General features: G+C 36.5%; 1 protein-coding gene across 1 annotated transcript in view; it reads right to left on the reverse strand.

The window, feature by feature from the left end:
• The window catches only part of LOC126485073 (laminin subunit alpha-1), a 715,911-nt gene that overhangs the window by 109,851 nt on the left and 585,975 nt on the right, over positions 1-20,085 (reverse strand). Inside the window, exons 28-32 of the mRNA XM_050108676.1 lie at positions 18,219-18,366; positions 15,808-15,972; positions 12,159-12,319; positions 3,877-4,015; positions 2,274-2,505 (exon numbers count right to left, since the gene is read on the reverse strand). Coding sequence (XP_049964633.1) covers positions 2,274-2,505; positions 3,877-4,015; positions 12,159-12,319; positions 15,808-15,972; positions 18,219-18,366 — 845 coding nt within the window. The remainder of the gene's footprint in view (positions 1-2,273; positions 2,506-3,876; positions 4,016-12,158; positions 12,320-15,807; positions 15,973-18,218; positions 18,367-20,085) is intronic.

Consider the following 20,085-nt stretch of genomic DNA (forward strand, 5'->3'; position numbering starts at 1 on the left):
AATTAAATATTCTATTCTACGAGGAATTACTGCTTTCTGAGACATTATGAAGCAGGCTCATTAGTTGTAGATTTGTAATTTCCGCAAGTTTCATACACTATTTTGCCTATTTATGTTCATTAGCAAAAATTATTTGTTTTATCAGGAACAACGTTCAGCGATTCATCATTCTCCTCCTTTTCTTAACAGATCATGAACTTCTGCAATTTGAATGTAATTTGTATTGGTGTCAATTTTCATTAAATTATGGTTGGTTGGTTTGGGGAAGGAGACCAGACAGCGTGGTCATCGGTCTCATCGGATTAGGGAAGGATTGGGAAGGAAGTCGGCCATGCCCTTTCAGAGGAACCATCCCGGCATTTGCCTGGAGTGATTTAGGGAAATCACGGAAAACCTAAATCAGGATGGCCGGACGCGGGATTGAACCGTCGTCCTCCCGAATGCATTAAATTATGTATTGTACAAAATGAGACATTTTCAATGAGAAACAGTACCTTCATATCATTTTCACCATTGTGCCATACTTAGATCTTTTTGGTAAGTGTGATGTGTGCGTAAAAGGATGTAGAAATGAGGCCTTTGATTGAATTACATTACATTAGAACAACTTTTCATTTCAACAGCCCGTAGTGAGGAAATCTCCAGTATAAAGAACATGTCAGAAAAACAAGAACACACAATAAATATTTACATAGAAATACCATATATATCTATATAGAAAAACAAAAATTTATACACTAAATGCTACCACTTTACAATGACAGATGATGTGAATGTGACGAGGCCTTAGCAGAAGAGTTTCAAATATTGTTAACGGAAATATGAAAATGTTTTGTTTTTGTGCAGCTGTGCGTATAACATTGAAAAACACTGGGCAAGTAGGTGTAGTAAGCTACTACTAACAGAAGCCTACTACAGAGAACTACTGTTAGTAGATGTGCACAATCAAAGGGTTAAGGGAACAAATGAATAACAACATCAAACACAAAAGAATAATTGTTACAAAAGAAAAAAGACTAACAAAGGGAAACAGCAATGGATCATTATTGAAGAAAAACCATCAGATAAAAATCAAATAATGGAAAAATTCAGCATGGAATGTAACAATATGGTGCAAAGGAAAGTTGCTACTCACCATATAGCAGAGATGCTAAGTTGCAGATAGGCACAACAAAAAGACTGTCACAAATATAGCTTTGGGCAGTAAGGCCTTCCTCAAAATTCGATGACAAACACACACGCAAAGACAACTCTCACACACTCACAGAATAAAGAGGATTTACAAATGGGACTTCAAGAGAAATGAAACAATTTTAAAGCTCTAGCAATATAAAGATGGTTAGTTATGGGACACTAACTCAGTTGGACAAGCAGAGAGAAGGAAATCATTGTCGGTCTTGTAGAAGGAACCATTACAGCATTAGCCTAAAGTGATTCACGTAAATCAGGGAAACACTGCATCAGGATGCCTGTATGGGGATGTGAGCCGTTTTCCTCCCAAATACAAGTCGACTGTACCAGCTCATTCAGTACAACATTGAGAAGCAAATGGAGAGAGAAAGATACAAATATTGATTTTTTATACAGACAGCAAGTAACAGACAAAAATCACTTCACTTGAAGAATATAAGTAGATAATTAATTAGTATACAGAAATGAAGTTATATATGAACAGTAGAAGTAATAAGCAACATCCACTGCATATCTGAAAAAGGAAGGATAGCATTAATTTCTGTTCAACGTAATCACAATGCTCAAACAAGGAGAAATTTTGATATTACACATGAAAAGTAGTCTTTGTTATGTATCATGTACAGCAGAATCTGAATGTCAGTCAGTTTAATCTCAGATGCAAGTAAGATACTGGAGTGGACACTGACAATCTAAATTTTTCCAAAACAAGTTGTAAAAACTATGTAGCTCAGAACAGTATCTGCTGCCTTCAACAGAAATCTTCCTCCTGACCTCTTCTTGTACAAGATGAGCCAATTAAAAATAATTTCAGGTAGATGTACCAGTTTAATAAGGTAGCCAATGAAATTCTTACAGAAATTGTTCATGTAAGTACATTAGAGTTGCTAAAACACTTAAATTATGCAACAAAAATTGTCTGTGTTATTACTTTAAAAACAGTGCCTTTAACATTGTGGATTAAATTTATTATTTCAAGACTGAAATAATGAGATGAAATAGTAGCCTTTATCAGTCATAAATTTTTGCAGTTGAAAAAAAATTATTTCAAGTGTGAAATAATAATGAAATACAGTAATCACCTTTATCAGTATTAAATTTTTGCAGTTCCCGGGAAATGGCATTATCTTCCTCTGCTGCTGATCTTACAGTTTCCCTCAGTAGATCAACTGCTTTATTTTCATCATCAAACTTTCTTTGCAGTTCTCCAACACGTTTTAGCTGTTGACTTGCTCGACTGATTAAACGAGTTGAATCAGCCTTAGCAATGTTTGATTGTTCAAGAAGTGAGTCTTCAAGTATTCCAGGATAAACCTTTCAATAATGCATGACACATGAGAAATGGTAACTATAAATAGAAAGATACTGATCTACTTAATAAGTCTAAGGGATTTGCAACAAAAATAAAAATACATAAAATAAGGGAAAGGCAGCCACTTACCTATAGCAGCCTGAAGTGTGTGTGTGTGTGTGTGTGTGTGTGTGTGTGTGTGTGTGTGTGTACAAAAATATATAATTGTTCCTTTTCTGGTAAGAGTACACACATTCACACTCACAACTGCACAGACACCCAAATGTATACGTCATGGTAGTGGTTACCACAAGCATGTATGTTTGAGTTTCTGTATGGATGTGTATGTGACTGTGTGTGCTCTTACTAGAAAAGGAGAAAGAGCTTGAAAGTTAATGTTACCCATTTTCTGTTATGTGTTTCTGTGCACCACACACCAGTTCACAACAATAATGGTTGCCTTTCCATTATTTCATGAATTTGTGACAAATATGATGGAATGTCCTGTTCATTACAGATGTATGACCATTATTTAGGCTGTGTCTGAGATACACAAACCAACATCAGGCATGGAAATAACATGTGCACTAAAATACATCCTGCAATTTTGTGTAACATGAAAAATGGGTACCATGTATATTAAAGAATGTCAGGTGGCATTTAAGACAGATAATGATCATGCTGTTAGAGTGCTGCAGATGGCTGACCTTGAATACATTGTTGTCAAATAGTTCTTTCCTCCTGAAATCTTGTCCACTGCTCTTAAATGACACCACTGGTGACATCTTGTACTGGTCGTGACTACTCTCTCATTTGCCAATTAATATAATATCTCATACTGGTTGATTGGCCTCTAATTTTCCAATGATTATGCCTAACATAATGTCATCCAAAAGATGTTCACTGTGCCATTTTCTAACAGTGTGTGCGAAATGTGCAAAATAAGTAGTTGAAACCATTATACCCATGATATCCATCCACAAGTACTGAAACAGGGCCATGAAGTGGTCCCATACTGATGTTGCTATGTATGTCACATGTTTACATTTTGTCTCATCAGTGTTTAGTCTACACAACGTATTTAGAATATAGTTGTAAGCTCTGGAGTGAACTGAGTGAACAAAAACAGGACAAAGCACCAGGTTTTCTTGCAAAGGAAGAAGAACCTTCAAATAAACTCATTTTTTGTCTTTTTGTGTTTGCTGAAGTAAAAATCTAGATAGAAAACTATGTGTGACATTACAATGGTTGTTACAGCTCAAGTGTGCAGGCTGATCAGTGAACAAAAAACAATAGGGAAAGTATTTGACACACTAAAAGAGAACGTGGGAGGAATTTTAAATACATTATTATTTACATCTGTCTCAAAAACAAGGGAAACAGATAAAACATACCTTTCCATAAGCTGCATCTGCTGCAATTGTTGCATTCACTGCAGCTTCTTCTGCTCTTTTCAGTGCAGTAACAATATCCCTGTACGCGTTACTTGCCCTAAGAGCGAAACTTGCATCTTCCAGTGTGGCATTCAACATTCTATAAGAATGGACAATGATAAGAACACAGGTGATCAAATTGGTTTATTCTGTAATAAGTATCCAGAATTATTTAAAACATATTCCACAAACTAATTGATGAACATTTTTTCAGCAAGCATGGATAACATCAGCCAGGATTGATGTATTGACTTGACTTCTACAACAATAACTGGGTATGTTTTCTCTTTATTCCACAAAACATAAATACACTGATTCTGCTTCATGGTGAAAGTATCAAAAAATACATTAAAAGAATACCATTGGATGCTCTACTTATTCAACAGTCCCTGAGCAACTACAGACATCCACCAAAATATAAAGAACTTAGCAGCAAAGTAGATAAGTTATCAGAAAACATAAGAAAAAGAAATCACATAAACAATGCTAAAGTATTATGCTTTTCAGAACACCATACTACGAATGGCATTGACTTATTACATTATAACATTACTACTACTACTGTGGTACAACAAGATAAGAGGTGGTGTAGCTACATTTATTAAAAATAATGAAATATTTAGATCTAAAAAGAAAGATGATGAAACTTACCAAACAAAAGCGCTGGCAGGTCGATAGACACACAAACAAACACAAACATACACACAAAATTCTAGCTTTCGCAACCAATGTCTGCTTGTGTCTGTGTATGTGTGGATGGATATGTGTGTGTGTGCGAGTGTATACCTGTCCTTTTTTCCCCCTAAGGTAAGTCTTTCCGCTCCCGGGATTGGAATGACTCCTTACCCTCTCCCTTAAAACCCATATCCTTTTGTCTTTCCTTCTCCTTCCCTCTTTCCTGACGAGGCAACCATTGGTTGCGAAAGCTAGAATTTTGTGTGTATGTTTGTGTTTGTTTGTGTGTCTATCGACCTGCCAGCGCTTTTGTTTGGTAAGTTTCATCATCTTTCTTTTTAGATATATTTTTCCCACGTGGAATGTTTCCCTCTATTATAGAAATATTTAGATCTTTAGATGTAAGGAAATACAGTTTAGAGCAACAGTTTGCAGCATGTGCAGTAGAAGTAACAGATGGTTGTACAACACTAATGTTAGTAACAATTTACAGGGCACCTGGAGCTAACTTTACGGTCTTTCTGGTTCAAATAGAATTATTGTTTCCTGCTTTATTTTCTAAAAATAATGAAATTATTGTACTTGAGGATTTCGGTGTAAACTTTTCAGCTGAAAGCAACAACAAAATAGAGCTTCAACATCTGATGAATTCATATTATCTTATATTAGTAGCCAAATATCCTACTAGGATCATATCTGCAAGTCAGACTTTGATAGACAATATATTTATACACGCAACTATGTGCCATAGCTTCACTATCATCCCTGTCTTGAATGGGATATCTAGCCATGATGGACAACTCCTCACTCTGCATAATGTAACGCCTCTCAAGAAAGCAATCCCCACCTGGAAATCTATAAGATTAATGACCAGAGACTCACTGGAAATCTTTAAATGTAAAGTAGAGAATGTGGACTGGAGCCCGGTATACAGAGTGGATGAGGTTAACACTAAATTTAACATACTCATAAATTTTCTACAAAAAGCATATTTGCTTGCCACTGATGTATACTTTTTTTTGTTCTGCAAAGGTGGTTGTGATTACTGAAACTGGTAGAGAATAAATGTACAATTGTAAAGCTGATGGTGCAAACACACTTTTTTCAAAATACTTAAGAACCATGAATGGTCACTTAAGAAAAGTTTTATATTCATAAATGAATTCTCATCCTTCTTTGAAGAAACTTTTTCAAAAAAGTTTGTTAGAAACAAACCCTGGATCACACAGGGAATTAAACAGTTGTGCAAAATAAAGGGAAAATTTTAGACTTGAGTCAGAATGTCTAAGGACACAACAAAAATTGGTCATTATAAAATGTATACAGATCGTAAAGAAGTTGATACAAAAATCACCAACATTACATTATGAATGAGAAACGAGTATCTCTAATAATAAGATGAACATTGTTTGGAATATTGTTAGAAGGAAAACAGAAGATGAAAAGAACTTGTGAAGGCTACAAAATCAAACACGAAGTAAATCTTTTATGCCCTCCTGAAAACAGCCAATATTTTCAATAAACACTTCTTATCAGTATTAGAACAAACAGCCTGCAAGAGCTCTGTTAATGAAGCCTTGAGTCTTATGGAAAATGCTATCCTCAGAAATATTGATAAAAACCCTGTCACAGTACCTGAAATTGAATGAACAATCATCTCTCCTACGAATAAAAATTTTACTGGAGTAAATAATATCTGTAACAATTTGCTGAAACAGTGCTGTGGTTCTATATATTATTTACTAAGTCACATTTTCATTACATCATTACAACAAGGATCTGTGTCTTGACAGACTCAAACATGTTGTTGTGAAGCCCCTCTGCTAAAAAGGTAAAAACATCAAAGTTACAAATTACAGGCCAGTTTCTCTCCCGACTGTTTTTTCGAAGATACTAGAAAACCTCCAATATACAAGAATTTTGGAACAGCCAGATAGACTTAATATTCTCAGCAAAAGAAAGTCTGGATTCTGAAACAGTCTGTCAACAGATTCTACGTTTTTAAAAATAAAGTTCTAGTCTCTAAATGACTAATGGTGACAACAGGACCATTTTTTATTTCAATCATTACGGGCAGGGCCCTCCAACTACCTTGGGATTTTGAGACAGAACTGACACAACAGCCCTCAGGAGGGCATCCAACAACTCAACCAATGCCAAGCCGAATAACTGCTTGCATAAGGGTCGGAGTTGTACCAACGCATTACTAGCTTCCTCAATTTGTGAAGCTCTTTTCTCTTGGATATACCATCAATTTTTTTCTGAAACTGTTGTATTTGTTTGCCTGTATATGTACATCACATCTACTGATTTCATCCCATTCAGATAATTCCTTCATGGTGTATCATTTTTTAATGGAATTTTTTAATCTCAGTGGCTTTAAACATCCAATTTTCAATTTTTTTTTATCTTGTTGGTACACTTGTAGCTGATGTATGTTTGGATTTTCAGCTGATTTGAATATTTAGTTTATTGTTGACAGTCAAAAAGGTTTTATTTGTTTTCAAGTGCTCAGTAAATTTTTACTTCTGAAAAAGATGAATCACAGAATTTGCATTAAATTTAGCTAGAAAAATGGAATAAAGTGTGGCACATCAATCGTAATATTAATTGTGGCTTCTGGTGAATCTATTATGGATAAGACAAAAGTTTGCGAGTGGTATAAACATCTCAAAGAGGATCAAGAAGACACTGAAGATGATGACTGTCCTGGATGCCCTAGCACATCAATTACTGATGGCAATGTGGAAGATGTAAAGAAAATGGTTCTGGAAAATTTCTGAATCACCGTCAGAGGCTGCTGATGGTGTCAGCATATCCTTTGGCTCAGGCTGAGCAACTTTTTTAGATGTTTTTGAAATGAAAAGTGTAGCAGCAACTTTCTGAAATGGTTGAATTTCTAACAAAAACGTCGCACAGACATTGCTAAGGAATTGCTGAATCAAGCTGACAATGATCCAGAGCTTCTAATGATGAAACATGGGTGTACAAGCATGTCATCGAAACCAAAGCCCAATCAGCCCAATAGAAACTGGCTGAAGAGTCAAGATCGAAAAAAATTCAACAAGTTCGATCACATGCGAAGTTTCTTCTCACTGCTTTTTTCAATTACAATGAGATGTGCATGATGAGCTCCTGCCAAATAGTTGTACAGTTGATAAGGAAGTTACGCACCATTTGCATGAAGCAACCCAAAGAACGCGAACAGAATTGTGGTGAGACTACTCACTGAAATTGCATGATGATAATGCTTGTTCATGATTTCTTGGCAAAAAACAAAACTTTTATGTTGCCTCTGGCACCATATTCACCAGATATGGCACCTGTGCCTTCTTTCTATTCCAGAGGCCGAGGAGAACCATGAAAGGACATAATTTTGCCACCATTTATGAGATAAAAACAGAATCGGTGAAGCAGCTGAAAACGATAACAGGAAACGTGTTCCAGAAGTGTTTCTAAGATTGGAGGAACTGTTGGCACGAGTGTGTTATATCTGAAAGGGAGTACTTTGAAGGGGACAAAGTTGATGTTGATGAATAAATAAAGATTCTTTAAGAACAATAAAAACTTCCGTTAATTTTTGATCACACCTCGTATGTATCATTTAATACAATGTAACAATGAAAACAATCAATTACAGACAAAATAATTTAACTGGATAGATAAAAAATCTACTCACCAAGTGGCGGCAGAACACACACATAAAAGACGGTTGTACTTGGCAAGCCAGTGGCTCCTCCTTCAGGCAGAAGGGTTGAAGGGGAAGGAAGACAGGGGTGAGGAAAAAGGACTGGACAGGTCTAGGAAAAAGGGTAGATTTCGGGACAGTCACCCAGAACAGCATGTCACGGGAGGCTTACTGCATGGGATGAGAAGGAAAAACTGATTGTCTGATGCAGTCCCCAACACTTGGGAAGGAGATTTTTTATCTGTCCAGTTAAATTATTAATACAATGTAAGATTGAACAATTATGTAAATACTTTATTTTCAAATCCTTTTTGTTGCTCAGGGTCTAGCTTTTGAGGTCTTTGGTGGGTATATTTGGTGAGAAACACATCATCAGTAAATTACATGGCCCGAGGGTGGGATGTCTGAATGTCTGCACCACCTTGCCCATAAACGGAATGAGTAAGAGAGATGCCATGGACACTTGATGCATACCAACATTAATTGGAATAGGAAGTAAAATATCACCTAGGTAGCCAATGGTACTTGGAATTTTACAGTAGAGATTTTGGATACAGTACACACAGGCATCATGAATGTACGTAGTCTACGTAGTAACAGTGCATCATTCAAAAACATTCTAAAGACATATTTAATCGAGAAAACATTTTACTCACTTGATGAATACTTAAACAGAGAAAAGTAGTCTTTGTATGTATTTATATTTACTGTTGTTTGTTTATGTTCTTTTTGTTCCCATTTGTAACCATATACTTACAAAGAGGCTTTTGCAATGTGATTAACTTTGCATAATGTATTATTCCTATGACTTTATTTTAGTTCATTATTATTTTATGACTTTATTTTAGTTCATTATTATTTTTGCAAGTCTTATGTAATTTATGTCTAGTTCTGCTCTTGTAAACTAATTGATACCATGGTCTGTGAACATATATTACTCAAGTCGTTCCACATCCTAGTGTCATACGCATAACAGGATTTATGGAATTTGTAGATAAATAAATAAATAAAATAAAAATAAATAAAACATGTTTTATATAAACAGCCAAGCTGCATATTATCTGTTGCACTGAAGCCTTTGACAAAACCACACTTATTTGATGAAATATGCACACTACATTTTAGGCAATTATCATAAATCTGCACAATAATTTTGTCATATGTAAGACCTGCACATTTTCCATCTGTTACATTGAAGCCTCTGACAAAATTATATCTATCTGAGAAAATGTGGACACTACAGCACAAGCAATTATTATAAATGTGCACAAGAACTTTTGTCACATGTCAGAGCAAGTAGATAGGGTGGTAGATGGAGATTCACCCACCTTTCCTTTAGTTTTTTAGATAAGAATGTTAATGCTAGTTTGTTAGATTGTGGGAAACTGCCATGATAAATTATTATCAATAAAATTAATCAATTTTTGAAAATATACTGTAACTGAATTTTAGGAAATAGGGAGGATTTGAAAAAGTCACCTAGAATCCCAGGTTAGGGGAGACTTATCGGACTGGATGAGAAAGAAAGACTGGTTGTTAGAGACTGCTCCAGATGAGATTTGTAAACCTGAGAGCTTGATGCTGGAAGACAGGGTAATATCCAAGACAGAGATTACAGACATAACATCGCGCACGAGTTAATAAGAGTGGTTAGAGATGTGGAGCGAGAGAAAATACACAGGTCAGAAAATAATAGATATAGAAAATTAAAGAGAGTAAAGAAAGGATTACTGAGACCAAAGAACCTAAATTCAGTCTCAGTATTCCTTTCTTTCCTTTCCATCCTACAAGATATCCTGCACTGCTAGCCATACAAAATCACCCTTGTTCAGGAGTTGCTTCCTTCTGACCTGTCAGCACAGCAGATGTTCGTTCTGGAATTTTTTGCTCACATAGATGTGGACAATGAATGGCCATGGAACATTCTGTGGGCAGACAAAGACCATTTCCCTCTCCAAGGACACGTAAATATACAGAACTGCAGATATGGACAATGGAAAAGCCACACGCACATCAACCCGTACCACTTCATTCTGCAGAAGTGACTGTGTGGTGCAGGTTGAAGGTATTGGTTATCATATGGCCATATCTGTTCAAGGAGATGAGTCCTGTAGGTTCTGTTACCTGTACCATCACTAGCAAATGCTATGAGGGTCTTTTGTGCACCAACATCATTCCAACCTTTTTATGCAAAATAGCAGTTCTCCACATCCTGGATAGCCAGTACAGTGGCTGCCACTCAGAATTATTAGCCATCATTTCCCTGCAGCCTGGCCATCCAGATCACATTATCTTAATCCGTGTGACTTCCGGTTGTGGGGTTATCTGAAAGATGTGTTCAGTGCTCCAATTATGAATGTAGCTTAACTGAAGGCATACGTGCAATGCATTCAGAATGTGACCCCCAAGATACACTGATCTATTATGGAATATGCTGTTTCCTAATTTCAAATTGTGGCAGAAAACGGTGGACAGCATACTGAACATGTCTTGTGCCAGTTTCATGACAATTAGAAATTGATGTCATTTTGCTTTTTATGCTGTTTTTGGACTCAGGACAATTAAACACTAATGTGATTTTGCTTTTGATGCCATCTTGGCCTCAGGACAATTAAAAACCAATTGTTCCCATCCGATGTGGTGCAACCTTGCTGTGGTGGATGGGCTTACACACCAACAGCACCACAACTGTTGACTGCTGAACTTGTGTAGTCTTGCAGATTGAACAGTCCTCCAACCATAACCATCATATTACGATTCATGTGTCATTTGTAGCCAACCACATTTACATTGAGACACCATATATTGGTAAACTTTGCATTTTTATTTATTTATTTATTTATTGTGGTGTTTCTGTGGCTTGATGTGCTTCCTCTTATTTAAACACCACCTTGCATGGTAATGAGCAATCAGCATGAAAATGTTATAGCTACATAATTTGTACTAGCAGAAATGGCCTGAAATTTGCTTACATGAGAAAAGAAATAGCTCCCCATCTCCTATCCCCCCCCCCCCTTTCCAATGTACACAATGTACACCTCTGTAACAAGGTAACCTCTACTCTGCACACAATTAAGTGCCCTCTTGCATTTAAGAAAAAGGAGCACTTCCTTTTGTCATGGCTGAAACTTTTCCCTAAAACAAATGGCCACCTCACTCTCTGTCAAACAAAGTAACAAATGCCTCTGTCTTCTTACAGTTACGCTTCTTCCTATTTTTGTTTCTCTATTAAGTCATGCTACTTCCTCCCCTCACCCCCCATGCACACTCTCCATTATTTGTGGTTTGATCACATTCCCTTTCCCTCCCAGTCCTAGTCTCTGCCTTATAACCACAGCTGCCAGTGCCTTCGGTGTAAATCCACTTGTTCTACTTTTCATGAACTAACAGAGATTCTGCTTATTTCTGCTGTAACTGTTCTGCCTTCCACTATTTTATGTTTTACTTACTTCTGAATGTTGCATCGCCTATCACATATAAATCATTTTATAAGGCCTGTCTGTTGTGAGACCGTAATGTAAAATATACAGAATGCCTGGTAAAATGTAAATGAGGAGCTAATGGTCCTGTTTTGCCAGGATAAATAAATCAGTAAAAAATAAAATAATTGCTTTCTGTTGCATTGTCTTAGCCTCCATTAATGTTCAACATCTCATCACCTTGAATTAGAAACAAGTTCACACTGAATCATACTAATGTGCTGGATGCCAGTTCAAAAGACATAAAAATCTATAAATGCAAAAACCACAAGGACTGTAAATTTTTTTAAAGAGATTGGTGTAATTGGTGTGACAGTGATTTTTATTTAACAGTTTTGTTTTACTTCCATTAAAGCTTAAGTCTTAACACACTTGCAAAATAAAGGTAATGATACACTCACCGTCTCATGTTTTTCACTCTTTCATACAATTTGTGGGCATGCTCTTGAGCTGGGATGACGTATTTATCTCTGTATGCTGGATTTAGCCTGCTAAGTTTGTTTTCCGTTTCTTGAAGCCGCTCTGTTAGATTTGACAATTCCCTTTGCGTATTTCGAAGAATCTATAAAAGCAAAATTCTTTTTAAGTCCCCAGTTCAATAGTTCTAAGCAGATTGATTTGGTAAAGTTTTCCAATGTTGTTACACAAATTCAATTATCAAAACACAAAAATGTAGCGAGAGATTCTTATCCTCCATAACACAAATAACTATTTAAATGAATAGAATATAATAGAGGGAAACATTCCACGTGGGAAAAATATATCTAAAAACAAAGATGATGTAACTTACCAAACGAAAGCGTTGGTATGTTGATAGACACACAAACAAACACAAAAACATACACAAAATTCAAGCTTTCGCAACCCACGGTTGCTTCATCAGGAAAGAGGGAAGGAGAGGGAAAGATGAAAGGATGTGGGTTTTAAGGGAGAGGGTAAGGAGTCATTCCAATCCCGGGAGCGGAAAGACTTACCTTAGGGGGAAAAAAGGACAGGTATACACTAGCGCGCGCGCGCACACACACACACACACACACACACACACACACACACACACACACACACACACACACATATATATATATATATCCATCCACACATATACAGACACAAGCAGACAGAAGGGTATAAATATTGATGATAATAATAATAATAATAATAATAATAATAATATGTAGTAATAAACTGTTGCTATTCAGATAATCTGCAAATGAGATCGAACTGACCTCAATATCTATCAGTCTGCCACAGTCTCGGATGGCTGTCATGAGGGGGCAGGAGAATATATGACGAAGTCTGATTGGGAAAGGTTGAGATTCACCTCACAACGGAAGTTTAAACTGAAAAGAATCTTAATACAGGCAAAGAACATGCACCTCATTCTGGATAAAAAGGATGTATGACCTAACTGCCACTGTCCCGTTAAACGTTTGCAGAAAGTAAGGAGCATTTCTTGCAAATAAGATACTTGAAAGAGGCATTTTTCTTCTTACTGAAGACTATTGATAGACTGGCAGTCAACCTACAGAATGTATGTGGTTGGAAGGTTACTTCTGAATACCTATCATCTTTATTCATCAGCGAGACATTTGGTCCTGACATCTGGTGCAACTTAAGTTCTATGAAATATGGGAGGCAATCTTTAGTTCTTATTCTTTGATTAAAAAAAGAAGGGCAAAGAGTCACTGACAAAAAGAAAGTTGTTGACAATCTGTCCCTCTTTAACTACATTCCTCTTGTTCACCATGAATTTTTCTTGTCACTAAAACCAACACATTTGGACAACAGACACGAGAGTGATGAATGATTAAGTACCTTCAAGCAATGAACTTAAGTCTTTTGGCAATTCTCCATAAATGTTTTCATATGATTATCTATCACTGTCTTTTGTTATTAGAGTATGAGATTTGAGATTTAGATAACATAATGGTACCTCCACTACAGTAATGCGTTTATTCTTGTATATTTCATGTGTTATATCCTGTTTGTTGCTGTTTTGTGCCTGTGTACAATAATATAGATGTTAAAAGCCATCTAGAACAAAATGGATGTTAGAATAAAATTATCCATATTTGTGAATCAATTGCAACCTTTACTCCACTGTATCTCCAAACTACTGTTTTGCCACTTACCATTTTGTTCCCTCACACTATAATACAGAAATTCTTAAATACAGTAACTTCTCTTAATTCAGGTACATCATTACCACATTTTTTTTTTTTTTAATAATCTTTTAGTTATGTTTCAAAAGAGCAGATTGTATCTATACCTTTTATATGTTGTGGTAATTCATTGTATAATTTGATGGCATGATGTGGAGAGACAAAAATAGAACCATCAATATAAAATGTCTGGCCTTTGCCGATGATATAGCCATTGTAACAAATAACAGTAAAGAAGCCCTAGAGAGACCACATGAAATCGCAGCCAGAACTACAAATTTCATATGAAAAAACCCAGTACATGGACACAAAATCCACAGACAGAAACCCGTTGATAACAAAGTATGGAAAGATAGCACACGTGGAAAGTTTCAAATACCTGGTAGAGATTATACAGAAAATAGGACTAATTTCAACAGCCAATGAAGAAAGAGTTGCAAAAATACAAAAAGCTTACAGACTTACATGGAACCATTACAACAAAAGAAGTATTTCTGTTAATGCCAAATTAAGACATTACAAACCAGTAGTCTTACCCGAAGCCTTGTATGCCTCAGAAACAACAGTAATCTGGGGAGGAACGAAATTCAAGGAACTGGAAAATCAAGAGGAAAATTCTGAGAAAGATCTATGGGCCAGTTCAGAGACAGGGGATCTGGATAAAATCACCAACAAAAGAGCTGTACAAACAGACAGAGACAATTACAAACGACATCAGAGAAAGAAGGGCTAAATTCTTTGGGCACAATTATAGGATGAACGAAAATAGGCTGATCAAGAAGATTTTTAACATAGTGATGAGTAATACGATGAAAACTTAACTGGGAAAAGGAAACCATGGAAGACCTCAAGAAACTAAATATCTCCACAAAAGAAATAACAAACAAAGAAAAATACATAGTAAAAATCAGAAACAGAAATTCGAGGAAACACCATAAGAGAAGAAACCAGGAAAGAAGTAGACAGAAGAGAGGAAGAAGAAACACAGTGAATATATGAGAGGTTTTTTGGGAAGAGAAAAGAAAGAGACAAAAAAAGTGGCGATGATGATAATAATAATAATAATAATAATAATAATTTGATGGCATTGTATAATAAACTCTGCTGAATTTTAGCTTTATTTTTTCTTTCCAGATGCAAATTGTAGCTATTTCTTGTTTCATAGTCAAGTATTAAACAATTTTTCATATAGTAGTATATATTTTTTACATACATAACATTCTGAAAAAAACATATTCCAAAGGGACAGCTAAGACATACAGCATTTCAAAAAGTTCAAGGCAGTGGGACTTGCTGCCACTCTTGGTTATTATATGAACTGCTCTTTTCTGCAGTCTGAATACAGCTTGTTAGATATTTTTCCTATTCATTCCCCAAAAATCTATTCCGTAACTAATGACAGTATAATTATAAGCAAAATATACTGATCTGATAAATGTAATATCACATTGACTGATGTAAGAATTCAGAGAGTGTAACATGATGTAGAGATTCTCTTACTAAGTATTTTCTACATCCTCTTCCCTCTTTGGCAGTCAACATGCATTCCAACAAATTCTGTGGTTTTCACACAATGTATGGATTCATTGTTAATTTTAAGGTTATTATAATCTGGGTTTTTATTTTTTGTGGTAGTAGTTCATAGTGCTTCTTTTCTTTACATGAAGTGTGACTGTACTGTTTGTCACCCTTTTATATACATTGCTAATAATAATAATAATAATAATAATAATAATGATGATGTCAATAACGAGAAAATGAAGAAGAATAAAGAACATGATGTAGGCAATGAAACCTTAGTTAAAAAATGATTGATCTATGTGATAACATCTCTCACGAGACACCTAAAAAAAAGGTTTAAATGATTAGTTATATTATATATACGCACCGATGCTCTTCTGGAAGCCTCATCCAAGAATAAACTTGCATTACTTATGAGAAATTTATTTGTATCTGATAAAATATTAATATCAGATCCCCTTTTGAGTATTTCCTGCAGATCATTATCAGTTTCCTTTAGTTTCCTGTTATTTTGGTGATTAATGTTTTCAACCTGCAACATATAACAATAATCTTGCAGCAGCTGTTCTTGTTTTCAGGCATTACACACAATGTTGATAAACTGAGTGAAATAATACTAAATGCAGAAGTTCAAACCCTAGTTTACATTCCATAAAAGGTTAAAGGCCTGAGATTAAGCCAAAACTAATTTTTTGAACTCAGCAAATGTAATTTATCCTGTTAACAAAACTATGATTTCTGTCATTCATCTCTCAAAATTTTCATTGCGATTTTTTAAAGGCTCTTCATGTTTTCTTGCTCTCGCTCTCTATATGTGGGGTTGCCTCCTTCTATCCTCATTTGGAGTATTAAATAATGCCTTGTATATTTCCTAATCGTGAATTGTTCCACCCAAATGTGCCTCATCATTCAACTTCTCAAAACTTATTTCATTTCGATATTGCACTGCATGTGTTGTTAAGAAGAATGTTGCAATGTTCATTCTGTCATGTGTGCATGTACAAGCACAGGCTTTTCTGCAGGGATGACAACATTTGGAAAGTTGGGTCTGGCCATGGACTGTGCATGGACTGCAAAAGTGGTTAAGGCAGCTGCTCACTCTGTGTGTGTGAGCTATTTATTTGTTTAAATGAATGACAGAATTAAATAAATTTAAATAATAGAAACAAATCACAAACAGAAACACAGAGGGAGTCAAAATGAACTTTACCGCTTTGGAATGATATAGAAATTTATTGAGATAACCTACAGAATCAGTAGACGTGACTACTGGGAGCACCAGCGTAGTGCACAGATAAAATGGCTACTTTCACTTTCACTGGTGCAGTATATCTGGGTATGCTTGAAAACTTTTTAACTCCACTGATCGATGATGACCAAGACGGGATGGTTCACAACCGATGGTGCACCCCCTCATTTCCCCATGAGAGTTTGGGTTTCCTTGATAATCGCTTCCCAGATCAATGGTCTGACAGTGAAGCATCAATTGCAAGGCCATCTCACTCCCCGAACTTGACACCACTGGGCTACTTCCTCCAGGATTTCGTTAAAGACTTTGTATAAGGAAGGAACATGTGCATGTTCTTCCCCTATCAAACAATTTTCCAACCTGAAAAATTGAATCTACGCTGCGACTGCACAAGTTATGCCCAATTTACTGGAATGAGTGTGGGGAAAAATTGATTATTGATGGGATGTTTGCAGCATCACAAATGGTGGTCACACCAAACCAAAATGACACTTGAAATTCTTATGCAAAACTTGAGGGTGTTTGCTTCAAAAGACATATAATCTGTAAGTTATCTCAATAAATTTCTTTATGGTCCCAAAGTCATTGAAGTCTTTTCTGGTTCACCCTGTATTAATACACAGTTATAACTTTAGCAAGCACACGTGTCACATAAAGGGGGAATAGTGATAGTTAGAAATTAAAATTGCAGAGCAGCTACAAGTCACTATTAATTTCTGAATTAAGCTTTTTCAGGACAGCCACAAGTTGCACTCAGTATGTTTTATTGGCGGGTTTTGCTCAGTTTAAGAAGAGCACCATCAAATATTCTGGAATATACAGTTTGAAGTACAGTAGTTGTCTGATTACTTTGCAATGTCAAGGACAATCTCTGACAATGGCAATGTAATTAGCCAATTACTGTACTTTAAAGTACAGGGTTTCTGGTGATGCTCCTGTTAAACTGAGCAAAACCAGTCAATAAAACAAACTGAGTGTTACTTGTGGCTGTAATGAAAAATTTAATTTCAACAATTGTTATTTCTCCTGCAGGCAAAGTCTGTTCTCACTTAATATCTGAAGACGCTCGCGCTGGTTGAGTAACACATGTCAATAAAGGAATGTTACATGAGACTGCTCTACAATTTCATTTATAACACTTTAGACTGAAGTCAGTAACTGTACTAACTACATACAGCCATTTTAAAAACATATTAAAATGCACAGACGTCCAGAAATGTAATATATACTGACATTAGCATAAAATATGTATGTCAGAAGGAAATATGTGTAGAATGATGTACTAGCAACATTTAAAGACTGTTGTATTAATCTACATTGCTTACACAGCATTATAAATAAAAAAGCATAAATCACTGGGATCAATTTAAAGAAAGCTTACATGTTATCTTCTGTGTAAATCTGATGAGATAGTAACAATTCTGTTATTAGTAAAAATTAAATTCCTGAAAACAACAAAAACATGTGAATTAAAATGTCACGAATTAGTTAAAAGTAGGTTCAATTCATATGCTGCATTATACCAGTACCTTATTCAAAGTATGTGTCATATTTTGAAGGATGGCATTTAAGTCATTTAACTTCTCGTGAAAACTGTTCAACTTCTGCTTGAGTTTTTGTGTACTTGGTGCAGACTGTATTAAATTCTTGATATTCTTCAATAGTTTTTCACACCCTCTTGAAAACAAATAAATAAGCCATATAGTATTATCAAAATATAGGGCACGAGACTCTTACTAATGCTACAGCTTAATTACTCTACAAGTAGATACGTACATGCATAATCACGATCAGTCTGTTAACGCTTAAGAACAGCACTTTCTTTAATTTGAGCTTAGAAAATCCTGATACTGCATCCTTACTCGGTGAACAGCTGTCTCAAAGATATTAAAGTCAAACAGTGGAAACTCGAAGTGGAGTATCAACAATATAAGCAGAAGGATAGATTGCTACTCACTGTAAAAATGACATGCCGAGTTGCAGACAGGCACAACGATAAGATTGTCGCACATTTAGATGTTGGCCAAAGCGTTCTTCAGAAAAGGAAACACACACACACACACACACACACACACACACACACACACACACATGCGCATTCGAGTGTGGGTGCACACACGTTCATTCTCACAGGCAAGCACACTTCACGCACATATGAATGCCATCTCCAGCAGTTCAGACCAGAATGCAAGTGTCATGTGAATGCAAGCAGCAAACTAGAGGGGTCAGGGAAGGGGAAGGGGAAGGGGGAGGGGCACCAGACTGTGGGGAGAGGGAGAGAAGAGTGCTGACTTGCAGAGAGTGCAGGCACTAGATGGAGGCATTACAAGACTGCTACCAGGAGCAGTGTCAAGAGGCTGTGGTACCGGAAGGTCTCTCAATGTTTGCTGCCCTCTGTCAACACACCAACCCATCTTTCCACTTCCCTGCTCATCTCCTATTCCACTCCCCCCCCCCCCCCCCCCCCATTCCAACCTACTTACCCCAAGCCTCCCGATAGTGCACCTGATGGCAGTCTTTTCACGCCCCCCCCTTTACCTGTACCCTGATATCCGTTCCCCTTCCTTGCCCCCTCCAGATTGGTGCTTTCATTCACGTGACAGATGCATTCCTATCCAAGTTGCCAGAGATGGCAGTCATTTGTGCATGAGGTATGATTGCTTGTGAAAATATCTGTGTGTGTGTGTGTGTGTGTGTGTGTGTGTGTGTGTGTGTGTGTGTGCGCGCGCTCCTTTTTCTGAAGAAGGGTTGATTTAGTTGTGCTTATCTGCAACTCGACAAGTCATCTTTTCCTGATATTGATGGTAAAAGATAAGTTGTCCGAGTGGCAGATACATATGGGGTGCGCATGCCCACCCTTGCAGGGCCGCCCACATTGCCACTTGCGCCGCCCCTGCCAGTCGGCCCGCATGTTATTCGTTCATTTCTTTCGTCAGTCAACTCAACTAAATCGAGTTATTGAGTAGTTGTACTTTCCTATGTAGCAAGCACATCCACGTCATCGTATTTTATGTGTTTCTGTCTGGTATGTGTTTCTGTCTGGTATATGTTTCTGTCTGGCACATAGATAGCTAACACATTCCTACGAGGAAAGTCATGGCCATTCTAGTAATCTCGATACATTGTTCTGTCTGGCATTTGTTCGAGAAAAGCTTTGAATATTCTACTGTTTCCTTGTACAGAGAATCTTCAATACATAGTGTTATAAATGTGGACTATTTTTGCCGAATACGAAGCTAGTTTTTTTCTTATTAAGGTAAAAGTAAAGGTAGCTCAAGATATCTTTAGTGCCCCCTCCTTGAGGTGTTTCTGTATCTGTCACTGCCTCAACCTGAAAGCTGGTTGGAAACTGCAATCCTTACTAGGCATGGTCCTATGGGAGGTGGTATGCCATTG

This window comes from Schistocerca serialis, chromosome 6 (assembly GCF_023864345.2).
Source record: "Schistocerca serialis cubense isolate TAMUIC-IGC-003099 chromosome 6, iqSchSeri2.2, whole genome shotgun sequence".
Taxonomy (NCBI): Eukaryota; Metazoa; Arthropoda; class Insecta; order Orthoptera; family Acrididae; genus Schistocerca; species Schistocerca serialis.